The sequence below is a fragment of the Chaetodon auriga genome, chromosome 19 (assembly GCF_051107435.1).
Source record: "Chaetodon auriga isolate fChaAug3 chromosome 19, fChaAug3.hap1, whole genome shotgun sequence".
Classification (NCBI taxonomy): Eukaryota; Metazoa; Chordata; class Actinopteri; order Chaetodontiformes; family Chaetodontidae; genus Chaetodon; species Chaetodon auriga.
The window spans coordinates 19887653-19908858 of NC_135092.1; the positions used below are offsets into that span (position 1 = coordinate 19887653).

The 21206-nt window shown below is 45.2% G+C and overlaps 1 protein-coding gene across 1 annotated transcript in view; it reads left to right on the forward strand.

Moving 5' to 3' along the window:
* LOC143337931 (netrin receptor UNC5D-like) overlaps positions 1–19338 on the forward strand; it is a 145628-nt gene extending 126290 nt beyond the window's left edge. The window contains exons 10-18 of the mRNA XM_076757947.1: positions 862–1011; positions 1957–2169; positions 3038–3122; positions 7815–7986; positions 10599–10829; positions 13736–13885; positions 15218–15382; positions 15632–15810; positions 17885–19338. Of these exons, the coding sequence (XP_076614062.1) occupies positions 862–1011; positions 1957–2169; positions 3038–3122; positions 7815–7986; positions 10599–10829; positions 13736–13885; positions 15218–15382; positions 15632–15810; positions 17885–18083 (1544 nt within the window). The 3' untranslated portion in view covers positions 18084–19338. The remainder of the gene's footprint in view (positions 1–861; positions 1012–1956; positions 2170–3037; positions 3123–7814; positions 7987–10598; positions 10830–13735; positions 13886–15217; positions 15383–15631; positions 15811–17884) is intronic.
* Positions 19339–21206: the final 1868 nt, after the last annotated feature.

Consider the following 21206-nt stretch of genomic DNA (forward strand, 5'->3'; position numbering starts at 1 on the left):
GGGGTCTAAAACAGCCAAACCTCCATAAAATCCAGCATGTCCTCCCCTCCTTATATGTTGCAGGCTGCTGTACGCCGCCACACTATTTACACAGTCATGATTTCATTTATCTCCTCTTTTTGCGCTCACGTCCTTGATTATGAGTCACTGTGACAACAGCTCACCTAATTCCCGACAAAATTAATTGGCAATGTACATTTCGGTGCTCCTGAAGAGGAGCCACGCTGTGTGCTTAGCCGTATCTTCACTGTCATTTCATGCTCGCTGAAACAATGTCAACGAGTCATTAATCGCAAAACAATTTCACCTCACGATAAACAGATTTACCCCCCATAATTCTATAATAAATCATAAAGTTAATATGTTCTTTAATAACTTTCTCTGTTCTGTGTCTCTTGACCGATGGTGATAGATGCTGTGAGCTTTAGTTCGGTGCAGCGTGCATGCACAGACACATTCAGAGCATCGCTGGCTGTCGCTGCAGCATCGCCTCGGACATGTAAAGAAAAATATGAATATTCACATAATTAACTATATTACTGAATTCATAACATACTGTGATTCAGTGGCAATATTTCAGGTTATTTACACAGATTTTTAAACCACTGTGACAACAAATTGAAGCATATTTTGACACCCCAGCTGCTGTTATTTGTCACGTTTATCTGAGACACTGGTGCAAACAGTGTCTGCATTCCTGCCTCCATGGTTATGATGTTTGGTAAAAGCCACATCTGGATGAAGACAGATCATCATGACATTTATCCCTGCTGATAGTGGCAGTCTAGTTCAATGTGTCGCCCTGCTTGAAGGTGTCTAATTGCTGACAGTGATTTGCTTTTTTCTTGGTGTGTTTTCCAGCGAACCCCCTGCTTATTAATTCATCCATGCAACCTGATCTGACAGTGTCGCGTACCTACACCAGCCCCATGTGTTTTCAGGACTCCATTGACAAGGAGCTGATGGCAGAGCGCTCGCTTCTTGACCCACTGCCTGATCTCAAGGTCAAAGGTCAGAAAATAGAATTGTTTTGAGGGCCCATGTCTGTGGTGGTCAACTGCTTCTGGAAAGACAGGAATGGCAGGGCAGTATATCGTTCTGCTGTTCCAATCAGATGGATAATTCAGCTTGTTTTGAACCTTTTTTCCCATAAATCAATCCCTAAGAAAGCTGTCATACAAAGAAAAAAGGTCATCAGCTTAGAGGGCATCACGAATTGACCGTTTGCTAAGACACGTCACATTTAATTACTGTTGGCCAACCTGTCAAGCTTTCCGTTCTGGCACCACACATGTGCAATTTACAATTTACAGAGGTATCAGCATCAGATTTACAACTCTGCATTAAGTACAAATGATGATGCTGAAAGACTGAAAGCTGCATGTGCACAGAGGAAAGAAAAGAGAAAACAGAGTCTAAATGTAAATTGCAAGACAAAAAAAACTAATGAGGTTAATTAAGGGACGCTCCGTGGCCTTGAAGGAAGCACACGGTTACCTCTCTAGCTAATAAGCTAGATAGCTGCACATGCTAACGTTTGCAGCTCATGTTAAAGCAGATAAAGGAGCGGACTAATCCATTCCTCACAACTCCACCCTTGAGTTTTGGGGTTTGGAAAGGTCAAATAAAAGACGCCACCCTCCACGCTCTGCATGTCACTCTCGCTGCAGCCCCCTGACTTCTGCTGCAGCTTGTGAGGAAATCCAAAGCTTGACAGGCTGACTGAGTTTCGGTTGTTGAGCTATGATTGGATGAGTGCTGTTTGGGGCGTCGAACGGTCGATTGGAGAATGACTGGTTTTATTTAACTTCAGGTATTCTGTGAACAGCTTTCCTCTTCTCTTTACGTATGTGTCTACACTGCTGTTGGAGTTATATTCCTGTCTTTCCTCTTGGTCTAACGTTGACAATCTGAGTTTGTTGAACTGCAAAAAAGCCCTTTTCATCGTATCTCCAGGGGTGGCAGAGAGGGCAGAGTACCATGTCATGTCCCACCCTCAGACATTTCCACGGGGCCTGGCTCCAGACTACAGAGCAGTGGGGACGACGCTGGGCAGAAGAGGCAAAAACCTCTTCACTCCACAAGTCTCTTTGCCTCCCAGCAGGCCTCTCCACAAAGCAACCGCAGTGTTTGGTCATGCTGGAGGGAGGCTGGTGGTACCGAACACAGGTGAGGCCACGGCGGGGAAATTCTATTCGACACATTCCTGTGTGCGAATTCCTCCAACATGAACCCAGAACCGAGAGAGAGGAGCTGAGGTCTGTGTCACGCGGCACGTTGGAACAACAGCACAGCAGCACTCTGAAGTTGTTTGACCTTGTCAGCGGCGAAAATGTGGAAATGTCATCGATCGAAAGCAACATGAACATGAATGCATTATTTACTGAAGTGATGAAGTCGGACAGCATTGGCATTTTTAACCGACAGGCGCATCCTGACAAACCCAATCAACATTTCTCAGCATACGCAAAGTTTTTCATAGTAAATACATCATGTTTAGCATCTATACTTCTTTATGTGTGTCTGTGTGTGCGTGTAGCTTCTCCTCGAGCCACGGCCACGTGTCAACCCTCTGTCATCTTTCCAGTTTAAGCTTCAACATTTTAAAGAAAAAGTGTAAACTAATGTATGTAATGTAAAGCTGTGACGCTCAATCTAGCACGTTATTCAGGCAGCTCCTTCCCGTGGCCTACATTCATCATGCTGTCCCTCGAGGGGCTTTATCTGCTGCAGCGTAGATTGGCAGTAATTGTTTATCATACAGGAGAATATGTGTGTATGTGTGTATGTGTGTGTTTCTGTTAAAGAACGAGACAGTCTGTGTGCGTGATTGTGACAAAGAGACTGCTGGCAGCATTGATTCACAAGGCCTTCGGGACTTGCTTCCGTCACCTTTTTCTGGGGCCGTCACCTCTCTGGCTGTCACCTTTAGTAAAGAGACCTGACAGCAGAGCAGGTGTGTGTGTGCGTGTGTGTGTGTCATGTGTGCATGTCTGGCTGTGTGTTGATCAGTTTTTGCATGCCTCCTTCTCTGCAGGTATCAGTCTGCTGGTGCCTCATGGGGGGATCACAGAAGACACTACGTGGGAAATGTACATGATCATCAACCAGGAGGACAGCAGGTGAGGGACTCGCTGAGGCGATGCAGTCTGCTTCTTAGTCTGCTCTCTTTTAATCTTTCAGCCCGTCACGCAGCATCTCTCGTCCCTCTTTCCGCCACATCGTCTCCTCCTCTCTTTGCCGAACAGGCACCACAAGCGTGCAGTCACGTGTGCTGTGCACACATACAGTACAGATGCGGGCATATTCCCACCCAGCATGGGATCCTTGCTCATCTTGCAGAAACTACAGGGGAGGACATATGTGTCACAAATGCACTGGCAGCTGTAGACAGATTGCATTACTGCCTTAAGCGACTGTCTCAGCAGAGAAAGACACACTCCACGACTCCGGTAGCCTGTTTTGTGTTTGTAGACATAACTGTGACAATATCTCCTTCCATCATGACTGGTTAGAGTGGTGGAAATTGTGAAGTCATGATGATGGGTGATATTGATTTGGTTTTCAGTTCAACAGAACGTGATATGCCACAAAGTTTAGATGACTGTTGCCTGCCAGCGGGAGTCTATACCTGTGACTCTGCCGTCGAGGTTTTCACAAAGCTATTACTTAAGGAGAAAACAGCGTGATAGATAAGAGCCGTTTGAAAGGCAGTCTAATACCTTTGCCTTTTTTTTGCAACAGAGCCTCAACAGCTATCTGACAACCAGAAGTCAGTTTTTGGACATGTTCTTGATTTATGGCAGACAGTATCAATGTGTCAGCAGGTCTGTGTGAAACGCTGCTAGCAAGATATCACCTTAACATTACAGCTAACCGCCTGCGCCTCTCAATGAAATTCGATTTCTGCATCCGAGGGAGAATCAGAAGTGACATTTCGGGCCATCTGAAATTCAGCCGTGGTCGCCTCCACCCACCCGTTAAGTGCCGGAGGTCATCAGGTTAAAGACACAGATCAAAGGTCGCGTAGAGGTTGTGGCTGAGACCTCGGTCAGGGGCCGGTTATACCCTTCCCTGCCTGAAGTCTCTCCAATTCAGCCGAGCCGCTGCCCTCCAGGCTCCTGCTTTGCTCTGATAAGCCTGATGCTGTTTACTTCTCTGGCTGTCGTTTAAGAAGCTGCAGGAGCCGCGCACCACTGAGCTGTCAGTCAAAGCCTATCTTCTGACAGCCGCGGAGTCCACGAGAGAAATTGGATCCTTTCTTCCCATTCAAACCTCGGCCATTTACATAAGACGACGCTTTCCTCTGCGAAGAATGGGAATCGATCGGCTCTGGCTCGGTTTCAGGTGTTCGCAGGAGCTTTCCGTTCATCCCCTGGGCTTTACGAGGTTGTTTTGTGTGTGATCTTCTCCAGCTCAGCGGGGGACGCTGGGTAGTCCAAGGGCACAGTCATAGTGTGTGACAAAATACGGCTGTATGAAGCGACTCACACAAGTTTGAGCGAATGAGCCGAGCAGCGTCGTCCTCGTTTTTTTGAGCCTATTTTGCAGTGAGGGGCCTATTTCTCCACAGCGTCAATCAGACCTGCCTCAGACTAAGCTTCCTTTTAAATTTCCGATGGTTGTTTTCATGCCTCTGTGCCGGTTTTGTGTGTTTTCAGGCTGTCCCACTCTCATGAACGAAAAATCTCATGAATTTGGCCCAAATGTTCCCTTAAACTCGAGGATGAAACGGTTGGATCTTGGTGGTCAAAGGCCAAAGGTGAAGGTCACCGCCACCCCTCATCCGTCCCATTCTCAGGAACACACCTCATCTCAAATTAGGCACAAATGTCTTGAACTGATTAGATGTTGGTGGTCAAGAATTCATATGCTAATTATGACAACATTGACATTTTATATCCAAGAGGTCACAGGTCAAGCCTTGTGACTGTGATTAGTTATTGTTCATCTTTACTGTCTGCACCAACTGAGCTGACCAACTATATCTCATGCTAATACTCTCAAATGCAGATATTGTCCTTATATTCCCCATAAAACCTGCCCTCAATGATTTGTAGCTGCCTGGGGGCTGTGCAACCAGCCAACACTGCTTTATTAACACCTCATACAGCTGCGACTAACATGTAAGTAAACAGCTGTTTGTTTACACATCCAGCAAACACAGAGCAACATTAGCATGAGTTGCATCACTGGTCAGCTAACAAATACTCATCTGTACTTACTCCTGAGGGAAATGAGCTGATAAATGCTCCTCTGTGTTCTCCAGCTTGTCGGCAGTTTTGCTGTTTGGTGCTGGGCAGGTTTTGTACAATGACTTTAAAGAGTATTTTCAGTGAAAACAGCGACCTGCTGCTGCTGCTGAAAGTGCAGCGAGAACAAACCAAAACGGTTAAATTGTGCACAATCCAGACAATGAATTCAAAGACATTAAAAAAACTGCAGAGTCGAGTGACAGCTTTGGGGTTGGCTCACTAACAGCGACACATTTTGCATTGCACACAGTCAATATTGACCCGTTGTTCACATAGAAATATTGATTAGTGCTTCTTTAAGTAGCTTGTGCTTGAAATGTGTGCTTACACTTCAGCGATGCTATCAGCTGCTTGTATTGAGTGAAATATTAAAGGTGAACCAACATCCAGATCTTGGAAAGTTCTACTGCATGTGTGAAATCGTTGCGTCAAGCCTTTTGTGGCTGCAGAGTGAGCTGCCAAAAATCTAATAAGTTGCTTGAAGCGCCTTTTTTTTATTGGCTACCTGCCTACCATAAAATGCTAACAGTAGTTATTGATAGCCTTGGCTGTTGAGTATTCACATTTTACTCAAGTTAAAGGACTGTCAACACCGTTCACATCGCTTTGTGGATTACATCCAGAGCAACAAGGACGCTGTTTCAGAAAAGGGGATTTTTTTTTCATCGCTGTGAGCGCCACACATTTAATTCATCCACCTCCACCGACGCTCTACATATATTAACTGCGATGAAAACTCTAAAGCTCATTTTTGCAGCTGCAATTTTCTGACCCCGTAATTGTGTGAGAGCTTGAGAGACAGACTGTCAAACACTAATGAGGCATTGTCAAAATGTTTTTTTTATAATTGTGGACTGAGGAAAGGATAAAGAATGAACGTCATGTGGATGCTACTGTGTGAAAGGCGTGTTGTACGCGCCTCACATATAAGACAAGATGTAACTAATAACCTCAATCTACTATCTGCACTTAAACCATCAACCTGGAGTGATACCTCTTTGTTCTCACAACCACAATCAGAGATGCTAAATAACCATCTTTAATCTTTGCTCACAGGCAATCTGGATAATTACCTTCGTCTCAGCAGCAGGTAACCTTGGTTTCCTCCTAGCCTGGGGCTGATTAGCGCAAAAGTGCAGCTGCACTGCTGTCTGGATGTATGATTTTATTTTTAGACAGCGGCTCATAACCTCTTTTAATTTTTTAGTGTTGATTGGTAACAGCATAATGAAGAATAAAGTTTCACACAGCACTCACCAGCACAAGAAACGGGTAGAATAACAGGAGTCAAAGTACCTCAGCCACACGCGGTGCCCCGTGGGAGCGCTAGCAGCTCAGCACGCACACGTGCTTGTACATCACACCTCACCTTCCCACCTCGTCTTCTTCATTAAACACTTGTCATGCCTCTTACAGGTAATTGTTGCAGGGATGGAAACGATGAAAACGCCCTGCTGCAGTGGAAGTGTTGCTTCTTCTTAAAGTTACCAACTCAATGCTGCTGCTAGTATTCATGACATACTGCAGTAATTGGAACAATTAGTCGACAGAAAATCTATTGAAATGCCAAACAATTGTTGCCTCCAGCCTCTTAAATGTGAGGATTTGTTTTATATCACTGAGCAGGCCAAACAAATCAAGACATCTAGGAAATAGTGATGGACAATTGATTAACTCCCAATTTATTGCAGTGATTTATTGGGGAATAATGCGCTAAAATAAGTGTTACTAATGCTTTTTTGACATTATGCACGAACAGCAAAGAATGCACCACAGGCATTGATTGAGGTCGGTCAAGCCCTGCGTTTGAACGCTGCTTTGTTGATGTGAATACTCCTGTATAGTACTCACGATACTTAGTATGGAATTGGGACACGGCGTTTGACTTGGCTATAAATGGAGTCGCGTAGCACGGTGTTGATGTGCGTTTATGAGGTGTAACCTATAAAAATTATACTTGTGATGTCTCACTCTCGCTCTGTTGGTGTCTCCTGTGCCTCTGTGCAGATGTGTGGGTGCATCTGTGCCTGCATGTCAGGGGTTTGTCCCTGCTGCTGTTGTATTAATGATGCTGAGAAATATCCATGCTGCTCCAAATGACAACAGCACCAATATTGTGTCCTGTATATGTGAGGTGTCCAGCCGGGCCAACTGCATGACTGATGGTGGTCCCATTGATTGCTCTCAGTCTTCAGGGCTTCCAGCCAAGATTGGGCCCCCGGCCAAGAGCAGCTTGGCCCAGCTAATCTGTCACCAGGCCGGCCAGAGCAGGCTTCATAAGCTCCATCGACCCACGAAGCTTACACGCTGGGTGCTAAAGCCTGTCCTCCCTAGCCCCACTGTCCATTAGTCTTGGTGCTTTAATCTTCCTCTATCTGTGTGTCTGTGTGTCAGCTAGTCAGGGATTGATTCATTATGAGTGTCCAAGGGTTTGAGTTTACTTCAGTCATAGGCAGGGGTCACACTCTGCTACCTGAGTGCTCGTTTAAGCCGTGATTCATTAGAAGTTCACGTCATGAGATTTGTTGTTTTAACACGTGTTCCTCTGTGTGTGTGCAGCTCCGTGTCCGAGGAGGGGTCGGAGATCTTTCTGAGCCCCGCGGTGACGTACGGCCCGCCCGGCCTCGACTTGTCCTGTCCCATAGCCATGACCATCGCCCACTGCGCCGAGGTTGCTGCTGATAATTGGACCATTCGGCTAAAGAGACAAACGCAGGACAACAAGTGGGAGGTGAGCCGTTTCTATTCAGCTTCGGCCGTAATTATCGGGTCCGGATTCTCCACTGCAGCATGAATGCAGAATGTTAACAAGTGCAAACACACAACTTTCCCCAGCGCCTGAATATCAATACCGTCTGATAAAACTGCTGCAACTTACTTTGATGAAAATTTTCATCCTGCAGTGTAGTCAAGCAAGCGCGGAGCCGATTTCAGGGTTGCCAGCTCAGATTCGTCATTCTGCATAAAATTCAGCCTTTCAAGCTCTACCTCATGCTGTCATGTTGTACATCCAAAAGAAATGTCAGACCAAATGCAAATGATGGCTGCTAGTCAGCGAAACATCCCTTTCTCTTCCAGTTTAATGATAATGGTATTTTGAAGCGTCGCTCGATCGTGAATCTGTGAATTCTGAATTGCAGCCGTTCGTGAAATTTGAACACAAAAAAAGCAGAATTTACATTACAAGGAGAAAAAACACAATTATGTTTGTGCATACTGCACATGGCTTCTGTTTGTCTGTTTGTTTTTTGGTATTTATTATACGGCAGAACTGTAATGAAATGTCTGTTGTGTTTTCATTACGCTATTATAATCCTGCAAGGTCCAGCTGCATTGGATCAGGAGTTTAATAAGTTTAGACAAAGACATGAGGGAATATGTGTCATTTCAATCACTATACTGGGGCGGCGGTGACAATAACTACCAGTGAGATGAATATTTAATTTTTGAATTTAGATTTGTGTGACTTGCAGAAAACGCTCTCCACCAAACAGACGCAGCTGCTTTGACATTATAATTTTCATCTCGATCAAGTGACCATTTGGGAAATCACTTCGTCCTGGTGAGTGAGTTGTAGCCAGAGGTAAAACACAGCGACGCGTGTTATAATGACATAGACACAAAGAACCAGTCATTGACACACAGTCGTTTAGCTTCGTTACAGATGACATTTGCTTACACTCGAACTGATTCTCGTGAAAAACCGTCACAGGTTAATGTCCTCAGTCTAGTTCGCTGCATCAATGTGAGGTCAGAAACAGAAAAAAACTGCCAAGTGTCCTTCTTAAAAGATTCAAGGCTTTATTGCCATAAATACAATAAAGTGCTACTGCTGCGATCGCTGCTGAGAGATTTTCTTCTCACGTCAGTAAAATAACACCTCTGAAATGTCCCTCAACTCTGCCCTGTGGAGCTACTTCACAGTCTCACAGAGACTCGTTCAGACGCCCGGCCTCGACGCCGACACCCTCTATCCCTTTTTTGTGCCTTCTCGGCAGAGTAGACATATCTAAGATGCTCTTTTAATGTTTAACTAACCTCATCAAAAAGCTTTGGGGACCTCATCGAGGCAGAGTGACCCCGGAGCCGCCGAGTTTGCGTGACCTCGGAGCGCCTGTGGCTCTGTCCCAGCCCGGTCCTTTCACTCTGTGTGACATTTACACAGATGTAATTTGCCAGCAGTCGTGTTGCACAAAAAGGGAGCTATCAAAAGACCCATCACTGACGGGAGCCATGTGCCACCGGAAAGGAGAGAGGGAGTCGGAGGAGGGGGAGGAGACGGAGCGACGGATGCAGACAGGTTCAGAGAAAGAAGAGATGTTCTCCAAGAAAATGTTACACCGTGACCCGTCTCTGCCACCGCGAAATAATGAGCCCTTTATCTTAGGAACGGATGCTCACTCAAAACCTAATCTCTGGAATTAGTGATATAATGGGAGATGGAGGTCTCTCTCCCCCTCTGTCTTCCTCTCTTCCCCTCTCTCTCGCTCCGTCTGCCTCTCAGTGCCATTCCCATTAAGGCTTGCACTTTTGTACTGCCAGAGTTTGACTCCATCATTTCTCCCCGGCTGCCTGGCGGGGATGAGCTATGTCATGGAGATCCTTCATGTCTGCTGCAGCACTAATGGGGCAGGTTTAGGAATCTGTGGCCCACTAAATTACCCTGCATTGCCTGATATGCCTCAGCCATGCCATATGCAGAGGGGACCTGTGGGTCACAGTTACGTTTCAAAGGTGATTCGGGGCGGCTTGAACGCATGATGAAGAGCAATTGGCCATCGGATACAACTGCACCCCGCTAATCCGTTTTGTCAGTGTTACTGTATCCCCATCTGTTTAGTGAGATGTGTGATTATTCATTTGGCCGTCGTTCAGGTTTGTACAGTTCCTGATTCTGAGTCAGTGTTTGAGAGAAAGTTCCATTTTACCGTCTGCGAGGTGTCTTAATAGCGTCCTTAACACAGTCGCTTACGCCTCTCATGGCTTGTTACATAACTGCATTACCATTTATTTTCTTTGTGTCTGTTTTTCTGCGGGTGATAAGCTAATAAATAATAGATAGAATAATAAAGTAGCATTGCTCACATTACACAGGCTGAATGGAGCTCAGCTTTCAGTGGAAGTTAAATCCTCTTTTTCCCTTCGCAAACAAAGTCATGGCAGTAATTGAAATGTTAGCAATCAGGAAGCAGTGTGCCCAGCGCCGCTGTGTACAGCTAAAAATCAGAAATCACCAGCATCCTTCCAGTACTGAGTCTTCATGCTTTACCCTCTAACAAAGAATACGTGCTTAATGCAGCTTAACCAAATCTGGTCTCTCCTGATGTCTCGTCCCCCCAAAAGGAAGTGATGTCAGTGGATGAGGAGAGCACGTCCTGCTACTGTCTGCTGGAGGCCCAGAGGTGCCACGTGCTGCTGGAGCATCCGGGTCGCTACGCCCTGACGGGGGAGCCGCTGAACCAGGAGGCGGCCAAGCGGCTGAGGTTGGCTGTGTTTGGCAGTCCGGACACCAGCAACTCTCTGGGTTTCACCCTCAGGGTCTACTGTGTGGACGACACGCCGCATGCGTTTCAGGTACGAGGGAGGACGCAGAAGGAAGAGCCGGGGCGGATGCGATGTCATAAGACAGAGAAATTTGCTTAGAATTCAATAGTTTTGATTGATTTCATTTTACTTTACCATGACAGGTCATGAAAGAAACAGTTTCTGTGAGAAAGAAAGAAACTTCACTTTGGCACAGCAGCACTTGAAGCTTAACGCCAACGTTAGCACACTCACAGTGACAATGCTATCATGCCCATGTTTGGCAATTCATGTTTCTGCTGTCACCATTGCATGCAAACGTGTGCTAATGAGCACTAAACTGAGCACGGCTGAGTCTGAATCTCGTTATTTTTGTGGATATTTAGTCAAGAAACAAAGTACTGGGTTGAGTCAAACTGAAGAAACATGGTGATGGTTAAAAATTAAGGCATCACTGATGTCATTTTAATTCATCCTGCGCTGGAGATGAATGTCTTTACCGAATTTTATGGCAAATCATCCAATAGTTTCCTGACATTTCCCTCAAAATAACAAATGTCAGTGTCATGGTGGTACCTGAGGGACAGTCAGAGGAGCTCCAGTCGGCAGTCCTGATACAGAGACTTCAGTCTGGAGGCGGACAGACCTGCCGAGCGACTGGCAGGCGAACATCGCCGTCCATAGAGCCTCCAACAGAACTGAAATATGCACCATAACATGATATAAATATATGACATAAGAGATTTTAATTGCGAGGGCTTGGTGGTGCGGCTGGTGGTTTTGCCTGGAAGAATTGCTGTCTGGGTTTTTTCGTGCTCCACTGAAGATCTGCCTGCTCGGTAACATTGCCACTGGGAGATGCTTGATGACTGGGAGACAAAGAGGGACTTTTAATTACAAAGACAACAGATGCTCCAAGGTTGCTTCTCTGCCCTTTCTTTGCGTAATTTAATTTGCTCTCTGTTAATTAAATGTGTTTCAGCGTTGCATTCCACATGACAAGTATTGGAACGCGTTAAAATGAGCCGCGGTGTCGGGTGCAGCACCACTTCATCATCCTGCTCTTCAGCGCTGCTTTGTGGAAAGTTTTGCCCTCGACCTCACCGTCAAAAGCACAAACGCACCTCTTTTTGTTCAAGCGCTCTGCAGCCAAAAAGTTTTTTTTTTTTTTTTTTTTGCAAGAGTAATTTGTTTCTTTATGAAACACGCACGGCTTTTCTGAAGTAGCGCTGACAGTTGTCCCGTCCAGCCTCTCGCCCTGCTTCCTTTTGGCTTCATTCGAGAGGCAGAATTGCATGTGAACAAAGAGAAATTGGATGTAGGTGCCAAGAGCCAACTCGCTCCACCTCTCCATCAGTCAGACGTGGTTATTTGTTCATTTGCTCTTTTTTTTTTTTTGCCGGCTTTTATTTGTGCTTCATACGACAATTAATTTCCCCTGCGAGTTTGCAGCAGGAATTGATCAGGTTGCAGACAGCCTGTATGCTTTGCGCGCCCCCCCCCCCCCCCCCCCCGTGCTGGAGCGGATAAACACCTCGCATACAGCGCTCAAACAACCCCACCCCTCCCTGCAGTCCCAAGATATAGAAAATGTAAACACAAGCATGCAAGTATAGACCACCGCACAGACGTCAGTGTTCTCCACAGAGCTGGAAAAATTATATTATCACAAAGCAGGAGGCCAAAAAGTAGAATATTGACAAAAGACTTTTGATTTTTTTCTCTGTTTATGTCTCGTCTTTGTTTACAACCAGTATGTCTGGCTAAGAGTCCGGGCTGCTGTCTTTATCTGATTTTTGGGCTCTGGACTCGTGCAGCATGCTGTTTGATGCTTTTCGTGTCTGTTTATGCTTTGTGAGCAGCAGCGGCTCTCTGGGGCCGCCGCTGAGCTTTTCACCTTTTAAGGGCCAATCACTGTGGATGCGTAGTGAAAGCTTAAAAATGCACAGTGCGCCACTCTGCTTTTAGGTTTCATTTAGAGTTGATTTTTTTTTTTATATCATGGTCACAGCGTTTCTGCAGTCTGTAAAAAGCAGTGACAGATAGAAGTCGAGGTTTCCAACTCAACAAAAACTCTTACTTTGGATATTAGCTTTTATAGTTCTTTCCCTTTTATTTGGTCACATTTCTGAAGCCCTTTCCAGGGATTTGATTCTGGTGAAAGTTTTTAGAAAAGGAAGTTCATATCCAGCCAGTGAAATTGCAAGATTAAGGCTGCAAGTAACGAGTATTATCAGTAAATCTGCTGTTTCCTTTCTCAATTAATCGATTAATCATTTGATCTATAAAATGTTAGAAAACAGAAATCCATCCAACTTCCTGGAGCCCAAGCTGACGTCTTCAAAGTGTTTGTTTTGTCTGATTAAATGTCCAAAACCTGCATTCAATCCACAGAGACTCCTCCAATCAGGAGGCTTAAACTAACTGTTATGTTTTAGGGTTTTGCTTCATCCATTTCCTGTTTTATTTTGAAGGTGACTCTCCTCATGTGTCGTGTTTGATTTTACTTCCTGCCTATGTTTTCCCGCCTGTTTTCTGTATCACCTGTGCTTCATTAGTCAATTAGCCTCTTGTGTATTTAGTCCATGCGTTTCCCCTCTTCAGCTGTCAGTCTGCGCTGATAGTTCGTTTTCCTTGTGTCAAAAATGTCTTGAAAATGATTCATGGACTGTCAAAGTAGTTGACGATTAATCTGATTAATCAGCTACTTGTTTCAGCTCTTTAAAGTTTGCCTTTTTTTTAATTCAACTCTTTAGATAACACATGAAAATGAGGCTCAGATGTGTGAGTTTATCATAGATTCTTGTGATTTGTCAGCAGAAACGTTTAGTTTTATCTGTGTTGAACCTGAATCCAGGCTGGTCCACAACCAGATAAATATATCTTCCGTTTTTCCTCTGCTTCCTTTAATCCCTGGCCCACCTCCCAAAAAAACAACCCACACCTTTCCTTATCAGGAGGTGGCAGTGGGCGAGCACAGCAGGGGCGGGCGGCTGCTGGAGGAGCCGAAAATGATGCTGTTCCGGGGAAACACTTTCAGCCTCCAGGTGTCCATCCAGGACGTCCCACAGTTACTCTGGAGCATCAAGCCTTTCACCACCTGCCAGGTAGACAGTTTATATCTGTGACTTTGTGTCAGTTAGAGTGAAGCGGCGATCAGGTTTACTACACGTGCGTCTCGGCTCTGATTTAAAATGAGCTTCGCGGATCTGGAACCAAGCTGTGCACCTTTATCTTCTCAGGCTCCAACTCTGCCAGTTTCCCATTTTTTACTTGGTCACATCAAAGTCAAAGGACAGCAGCAAGGGCACAGCAGGAGATCACTAAGGCTAGCTGTCTCACCCACACACACACCCTTACAATATTAATTATGACTGCCAGGCAGGCACACACACCCACACATCTCCTAGTTATCCTCCTAGGGGTCTACATGCTGCATGTTCTTCCCTGCCCTGTGATGTTTATTCCACCAGTGACATCCTATTAGCAGAATTAGACCACCATAGTGGCCCCAGAATACTAACAAGGTTCTCTTGGAGTGGGAAGAGCCGCTATATGAGGGTCCTATGGGGAAGATGACTGAGGGCTTTCATTCAGACATCACTCTTGCCCAAAGGAGGCTTTTACAAGTAGCCATCCTCCTGTCTGATGGATCTGAAGAGGGGATGATTCATCTGTAAAGCAGTGTTTTTGACCTGTTCTCACTGTCTGGGTCACGCAGTAGTTAGTAATGGAAGTCGAAATTGGCCTTTTATATTCCATTCACCCCAAAAGCTCTGTGACTTTTGGTTTCCCAGAAACCACTTTCAGGGGAAGTGCAGTGCAATCTGGGTAAATTAAGGCATCTCTGTCCTAATTCCTTAATCACATTACTGTCCCTGATCTAACAGATTGGCATACTGGGAGTACCAGAATTTGGATAAAGAAAACATGAGAAGCCAATGCGGTAAATATGGCTCGGAAAGTCTGAATTTAATGCTGCAGGCTCCACATTTACTGGAAAGGGATGATTTTGTGTCATTACATGGACTACTTCAGCTGATAATGTAGGCTTAGGTCTGTAATATTATCCGCCTAATGAATGCATGTGAGACGAGCCACGCTGTAGGGTAAAGTAATTATTTCTCCCGGGCAGCAGTAAGTAAAATAATGTCTTTAGATTTATTTTTGCACTTATGACTTCAGCTCTTTCACGTGTTAACAGGACACCCCTTAACGTCGGTGCTCTGATGCGTAAACTGCTTGATTAGGTTACGTCATCGATTGGCTAAAGAGGCCACTCGTTCGCTCTTAACTAATCAGGTAAACAGCAGAGTGGGTGGCAAAGCAGGACTCGGGTAACGAACATCTTTCGCAGGGATTTAATGAGTCTGTTGTCTCCTCCGCCTAATCCTTTCATCGCTCTCCCTGTCGGCCCTCCGCCTCCCCTCGCCCCGCAGGAGTTCTCCTTTTCTCAGGTGTGGGCCAGTAACCAGCGTCCCCTGCAGTGTGCCTTCTCTCTGGAGCGATACAGCCACTCCTCGTCTCAGCTCTCCTGCAAGATCAGCGTCCGACAGGTCAAAGGCGAGGAGCAGATACTACAGGTCTACACGTCCGTGGTGGAAGTGAGTGGCGCTGGCAGAGAGAGGCAGCGTGTGCTCGCTGCGTGGGCAGCCATGCAGCCCAGTAGCTTCTTTTATTACACTGACTAATTCTTGATTTGATTTAAGAGCTCGCTTAATGAGCCTCTCTGGGAGCTTTTCATGTATAGATTGCAAATTGTTTTGATCCTTGTCCTCGTCTTCGTGTTGAGATTTTCAGCTGCAGCATCACGATCTCCCTCACACCTCTCTCCTTTCTGTTCTCGCTACCAGAATGAAAAGGGAGCGGTTCCCTTTTTCACTCAGTCAGACTGTACCATCACCTCGCAGACAGGGTCAAGGGCCTTTAAGATCCCCCTGTCCATCCGTCAGCGGATCAGCGCCACCTTTGACACCGCTAATGCCAAGGGGAAGGACTGGCAGCTCTTGGCTCAAAAGCTCCACATTGACAGGTATGAGTTCTGGCACTCTGAATCCCGCATTTCATATTCATTCTTCATTTTATGCAATTGTCATTTACCTATTGTTGAGTCATCTGTGTGTCACACAAGCTCAGATACATGACTCAGCCGCTTTGTTTCGTCTCGCTGTTGTTACAGAATAACGACTAGAAAGCAGGACTGCTGCGTGTTCAGGTCTCTCCACTTTGAATACTATTTTTAATCTGGAATTTAGGCACCGTGTCAACCCTAATCTTCCATCACCAACCAGCCCTCAGTAACACGCCACACTGCTGATTTCATTATAGATCGAGAAACACATGCGCAGAGGGAGAGGGGAGAGATGTGAGGGCCAGCTTTAGCACACTGAGAATAACTGGAGAGAAGATGCCGTGTTTAGCAGAAATCTGAAGGAAGGTCTCAGACCGCTGACAGGCCAGCCTCTGGCAAGAAAATGTGTTCATGTTAGCACTCCTCATTAGCATCAGCTCTGCATGTGTTCTATCCCTCAACCCTCAACCCCTGCTAAACTCTCCAGAGGTTGTGCCAGGTCAGTACTTGCGTGGGCTGCGGAGGGTTTTAGTTGTTTGGTACGGGCTGATCTCTGTTTGTGCTTCAGAGGAGAAGTAAATAATCACGTGCTGATAGCATGAAGGCTCCGTGGCCTTGTTCAGACTGCCAGCACAAATCCATTTTTTGGCATAATGAAATGTGATTTTTGCAAATCGGATGCAAGACACATTTCTAGTCGGACCTCTGCCGACTTCTGCCGACGCGTCGGGACGCTCCAGCGGCTCAGATCGGATTTCACGCACAACGACGACATCGGCTGCAGAGAGGTGCATCAGAGCGCGTGTAGCTACTGCCACCTCCGTCGTGACCGCAGCAGCCCACACAGATAGGTTGATGATGTCTGGACACACGAATCCACTCAGACAGCCCGTCTTAAAGATCCGATTTGAAAAACAAATCTGATTTCCCTGCAGTCTGAACAAAGCTCTGCGCAGCCAGCTCCATCGAGCTCTTGAGGGAAAAAGTACTAAAAGCGAGTATCCTCATGAAACATGAGAGGGAAAAATTAACTAAGAAACTGTGACTGAAACTATGTGATTAAGGAATTTCACTTAAACCAAGTCTGCAAACAAACATCTGTGACTGAGGAGTGGGAAAGGATTTCAGAGTTTTTTCACCCCAGTCGAACGCACCAAAAAGCATGTAATGGGAATGTCTCTACCAGGTTAAGCTGATTTTTGTAATTATTTCTCTGAATCTGAGGGAACATCCGAGCACAGAGGGAGAGAGGGATCGAGAGGAAAAGGTGGGAGAAGGCAACAAAGGGAATCCCAGTGTAAGGAAACAGTGCACTCTGTTGGATATGTGTTCTAACAGCAGCAGAGGAGGAGAAATCAGCTTGTTTTTCATACAGTGAAACATGTGTCCACACTGGAAGCTGGAGCTGAAGTTTACCCGAACCTTCGATAACCTTGAGACAAACCAGTTTAGTTCATCTGGGCTGACAGTTCCTTACTGATTCTTAAAAAACGACAACATTCATTTACACTAAAGTATGTTGAACGATAGTACAAGCTATGGAATTTCGGACGGGCCCAATGTCTTCTTCTGCTCTTCTGTTTGAAAAAAAATAACCCTGGTGATGTCATAGTGATGTCATCAGTGTTGTCTCGGACTGAGAGCCTGCATTACAAACTGGAGGTGTGCAGTTGGAAAGGACCGAGGCAGGACAGATGTGATGAAAGCAGCTGTTGTACGACCTGCAACCGGGAATTTAGGATTCAGTGCTACTGGAGTTTGCCCACATCAGCAACTAAAAATCAGGATGTTTTGCGAGATTATGTGCATTAATCTGTCTCTTCTGAGTCCCCCGAGTGTAGAATGGAAGTACAATGCTAAATGACTGCAGCAGCCCTTTACAACTGTCTTGCCTTTGGCCTTCTTATCATAATCAGTGCAGAGCAATCACTTCATTACTGAACCACTATTAACTGGCACTCTCACTCATTCTCAGCAATTACTGCTCGCCATGTGATCTACTCTACTATAATACTCTGTTTTCCCTGGCCTGTAGGAACCTGTGCTACTTTGCATGTCAGGAGAGCCCATCATCAGTGATTCTGAGTCTGTGGGAAGTCCAGCACCAGGACTCGGGGGACCTGGACTCTCTGGCCAGTGCCCTTGAGGAAATCAGCAAGGTCCAGTCCCCCAGGACCGCCACTCTTGGCTGCAGCAGAGAAGAGCGGGACTCAGAATTCACTAAACTTGGGTAGGTCAGTCAGGTCAGGTGGAGCAGATCAAATAATGAACTTTTACTGCATGAACAGTGATGATCAGGTGTACTAGCTAAGCTTCGGTGAGGAGGAGGACACGCAAACAGGGCAGCAGGGAAACTCAGTTGTGGACTGTTACTAAAGGAAAACCTCTGCTAAACCAAATAGCACACACAGACAGGAAGCAAGGAACAACCAGGAGAGAGGAACGAGAGGGAAGCAAGAGCAGAAGGACTTAGTTTTTGTGTTACCGAGAGGCGCCACTAAAACATTTTCGAAAGAGCCATCTTTGATTGAGAAATGTCAACTTCTGACACTTCTGAAAATGGATCCGATAACCTGTACCAAGGATTAAGAAGATCTGTGTGAAGAGGATCCTCCGCGTGGGACGGAGTGTGTTTCAGACAGACTGCCAGTCAGGATGGTGATGTGACCTTCGCGGGATCGGACGCGCTGACACTTGCCCTCAAACAGTCCTCCGGTCTGTCAAAATGTTTGGTGTAATGTCATTATGTTGTCATTCATTTTCGAGATCTCCTAACGCTTCTTTTTCTTTTCTGCACCGTGTGTCTGATGTTACCGCTGGAGGCAGAGGAGCGAACTGAGGAACAGTGGGTTTGACTTTTGTCGTCTCGTCCATACCGTGTGGTCATCGACCGCACTGATTAGCATTTAAAAAGATCTGATGCTGTGTTAAAAAAAATATATAAGGATGTATGAGAGATGACTTTTACAGTGCTAAATTGGCATGGATCACATGGATAGCCGTCATTGTGAGAAACACCCACATGTAGAACATTTCCAACCCCAAGAGCAGAACAAAGGCTGCAAAAGAGGATAAGTCGCACCACCGTGCAATGCAAAGCAGCTGGTGCATAATGCCTATGATATGATATGATATGATATGACCAGACAGACAGACAGACAGACAGACAGACAGTGGGAACATGACATACACTGCAAATTGGTGGTGCAGTTAAATGGTTCGTACTTTCAAGACCCTCTGGGACTTTTTTCTTGATTTTTGAATTTAAATTTTGACTTTTGATGTGTGGAGCTGCTTTTTTATGATCATCTGCTTCGTCAGATTCCTGGACGTAATTGTTTGGAGACACTTACGCTCCCGCTCCCGTGGTTTCTCTTCCCAGGCAGAGCCAGCATCCACTTGAACAAGGATATCCTGATCAGGACGATCCTTCATTCAGTTGCTCCACCTGCCCCTAAACTTAATAAAGTGACTTTGTGTTGAACTCTGTGTTGGCTCTCTCTTTTCATCTACTTCATGAATTAAATTCTTGAAAGACCTGGCAGCCCACGTACTGTACAGTGGAGAAATCAGCTACAGTAAATCTTCAAAAACTGTATTGAGCAAGGAGATGAAACAGAGACCCATACAAAGTCCAATCTTCAGAAAGATGTAAAAGAGCTACGTGAGCGCCCGTTAAGTTTGCATGGCAGATCATTGCTAATTCACCAGTCTGATGCTGCATTGTGTTTGAATGCTTTCTGAACTGCACCTAAAGCCTGAACACGATTGAGTCGTCACTTTACTTGTGAAAGAGGTTTCTTTTCGACATCCCTGACAGCCCATTGGGTCAGTTAAATAGCTAGTATTTGTTTTAGATGTTCAAGCCTTTGGGTTGAGAACAAGTCCTCAAGGAAAGCTCAGTTATTAGATGTTCTGAAAGGCATTTTTTAACATTTTCGATTTGTTTTCTTGCCAAGGGTTACAGGAGAAGATCAATACCGCTCTTACAGCTACTGTAAATATGAAGCTATGGCCTGCAATTGGCTTAGCTTAGCTTAGCATATAGACTGAAACCAGGTAGAAACAACAAACCTAAAGCTCACTATTGAACACTGGGTGTCTTGTTTGTTTAAAAACTGTGAAAAATGAGAATTTGCAGTTTTACATGGGTTAATGTGTGGGACTATTTCTTGGCAAGGTGCACTGACTTTGCCCTGTTTCCAGCCTTTATGCCAAGGTAAACCAAGCAGGCAGATTTGAGAGTGGTATCAATCTTCTCTTTCAACAAGAAAGCGAATAAACAATTTTCCCAAAATGTCAAACGATTCCTGTAACTAAAGACTGCCAGTTTCATATTCAAGCTGTAAAAGAAGGATGCAGATTCAAGTGTGCTCATGCTGGCTCTACAGTGGGAAAAGCAGATTCCTGCTGATTTGTGTATTCATGGAAATATTCTGGGATATCCAACCACAGAGATATGTGTTTCATTTGATCGCTGTACTTCCCGCAAATGTGTTTTCAGTGAGCCATGACTGCCAGATAATCAAACTTGTCATCATCAGCAAGCCTTCATCATTCTGTCTGTATGGATCAAAGAACACCACATGTAAACCAGAAAAATCTCCATGAGGAGGGGCTGATTCTACACTATCGGCTGAAAAGATCACTGTGTGAAAAGGTCAAAGCTTGAACTACATTTACACCTAAAAGAAACTGACTCACGTTGAGGTCTATCGCCGGCTGTCACATGCTGAGTTAGACCACTTATGCAGATCTAGACCTTAACCAAGCTTGTGAAACACAGAAAATAGTTCAGTACATTTTGTGCTCAGAGTTACATTATGAAGTGGTTGAAGCGACTGGGAGGGCAACTACTGACTGTTTCATTATCGATAAACCTATTGATTATTTTCTCAGTCGATTGGCTCGGTCCATAAAAGTTTCCCAAATCCAAATGTCTTGTTTAATCCAAAACTGAAAGAAACTTTAACATCATAGAAGACAAAGAAAACCAGTAAATATTTGCCTCTGAGTTACCTCTTGATGATACTAGTACTTACAGTTAGCATAGCTGCTAAACAAGCTTTAGCAGTGGTGGCAATCTTGTGGGAATTATACTACCATAATCACTGAAATTACTGCAATTTGTTAGTCGTCGTCTAATCAAATGGGCAGATTTCAAGCATAAACTAAAATAACATTTGTCATGTAAGTTAGCATCCAGGAAAAACTACAAAGTGTTGAAACTTGAAACTTAATTCTGTGACCGGAGTGGAGTTAGAAGTGCAGTGATTGGGAAAAGCTCCTTTAATCAATACACTAGTCCTCCAGGATACCAGCATGTATTTTTTACTCCCATGTTTAGGGCTACACTG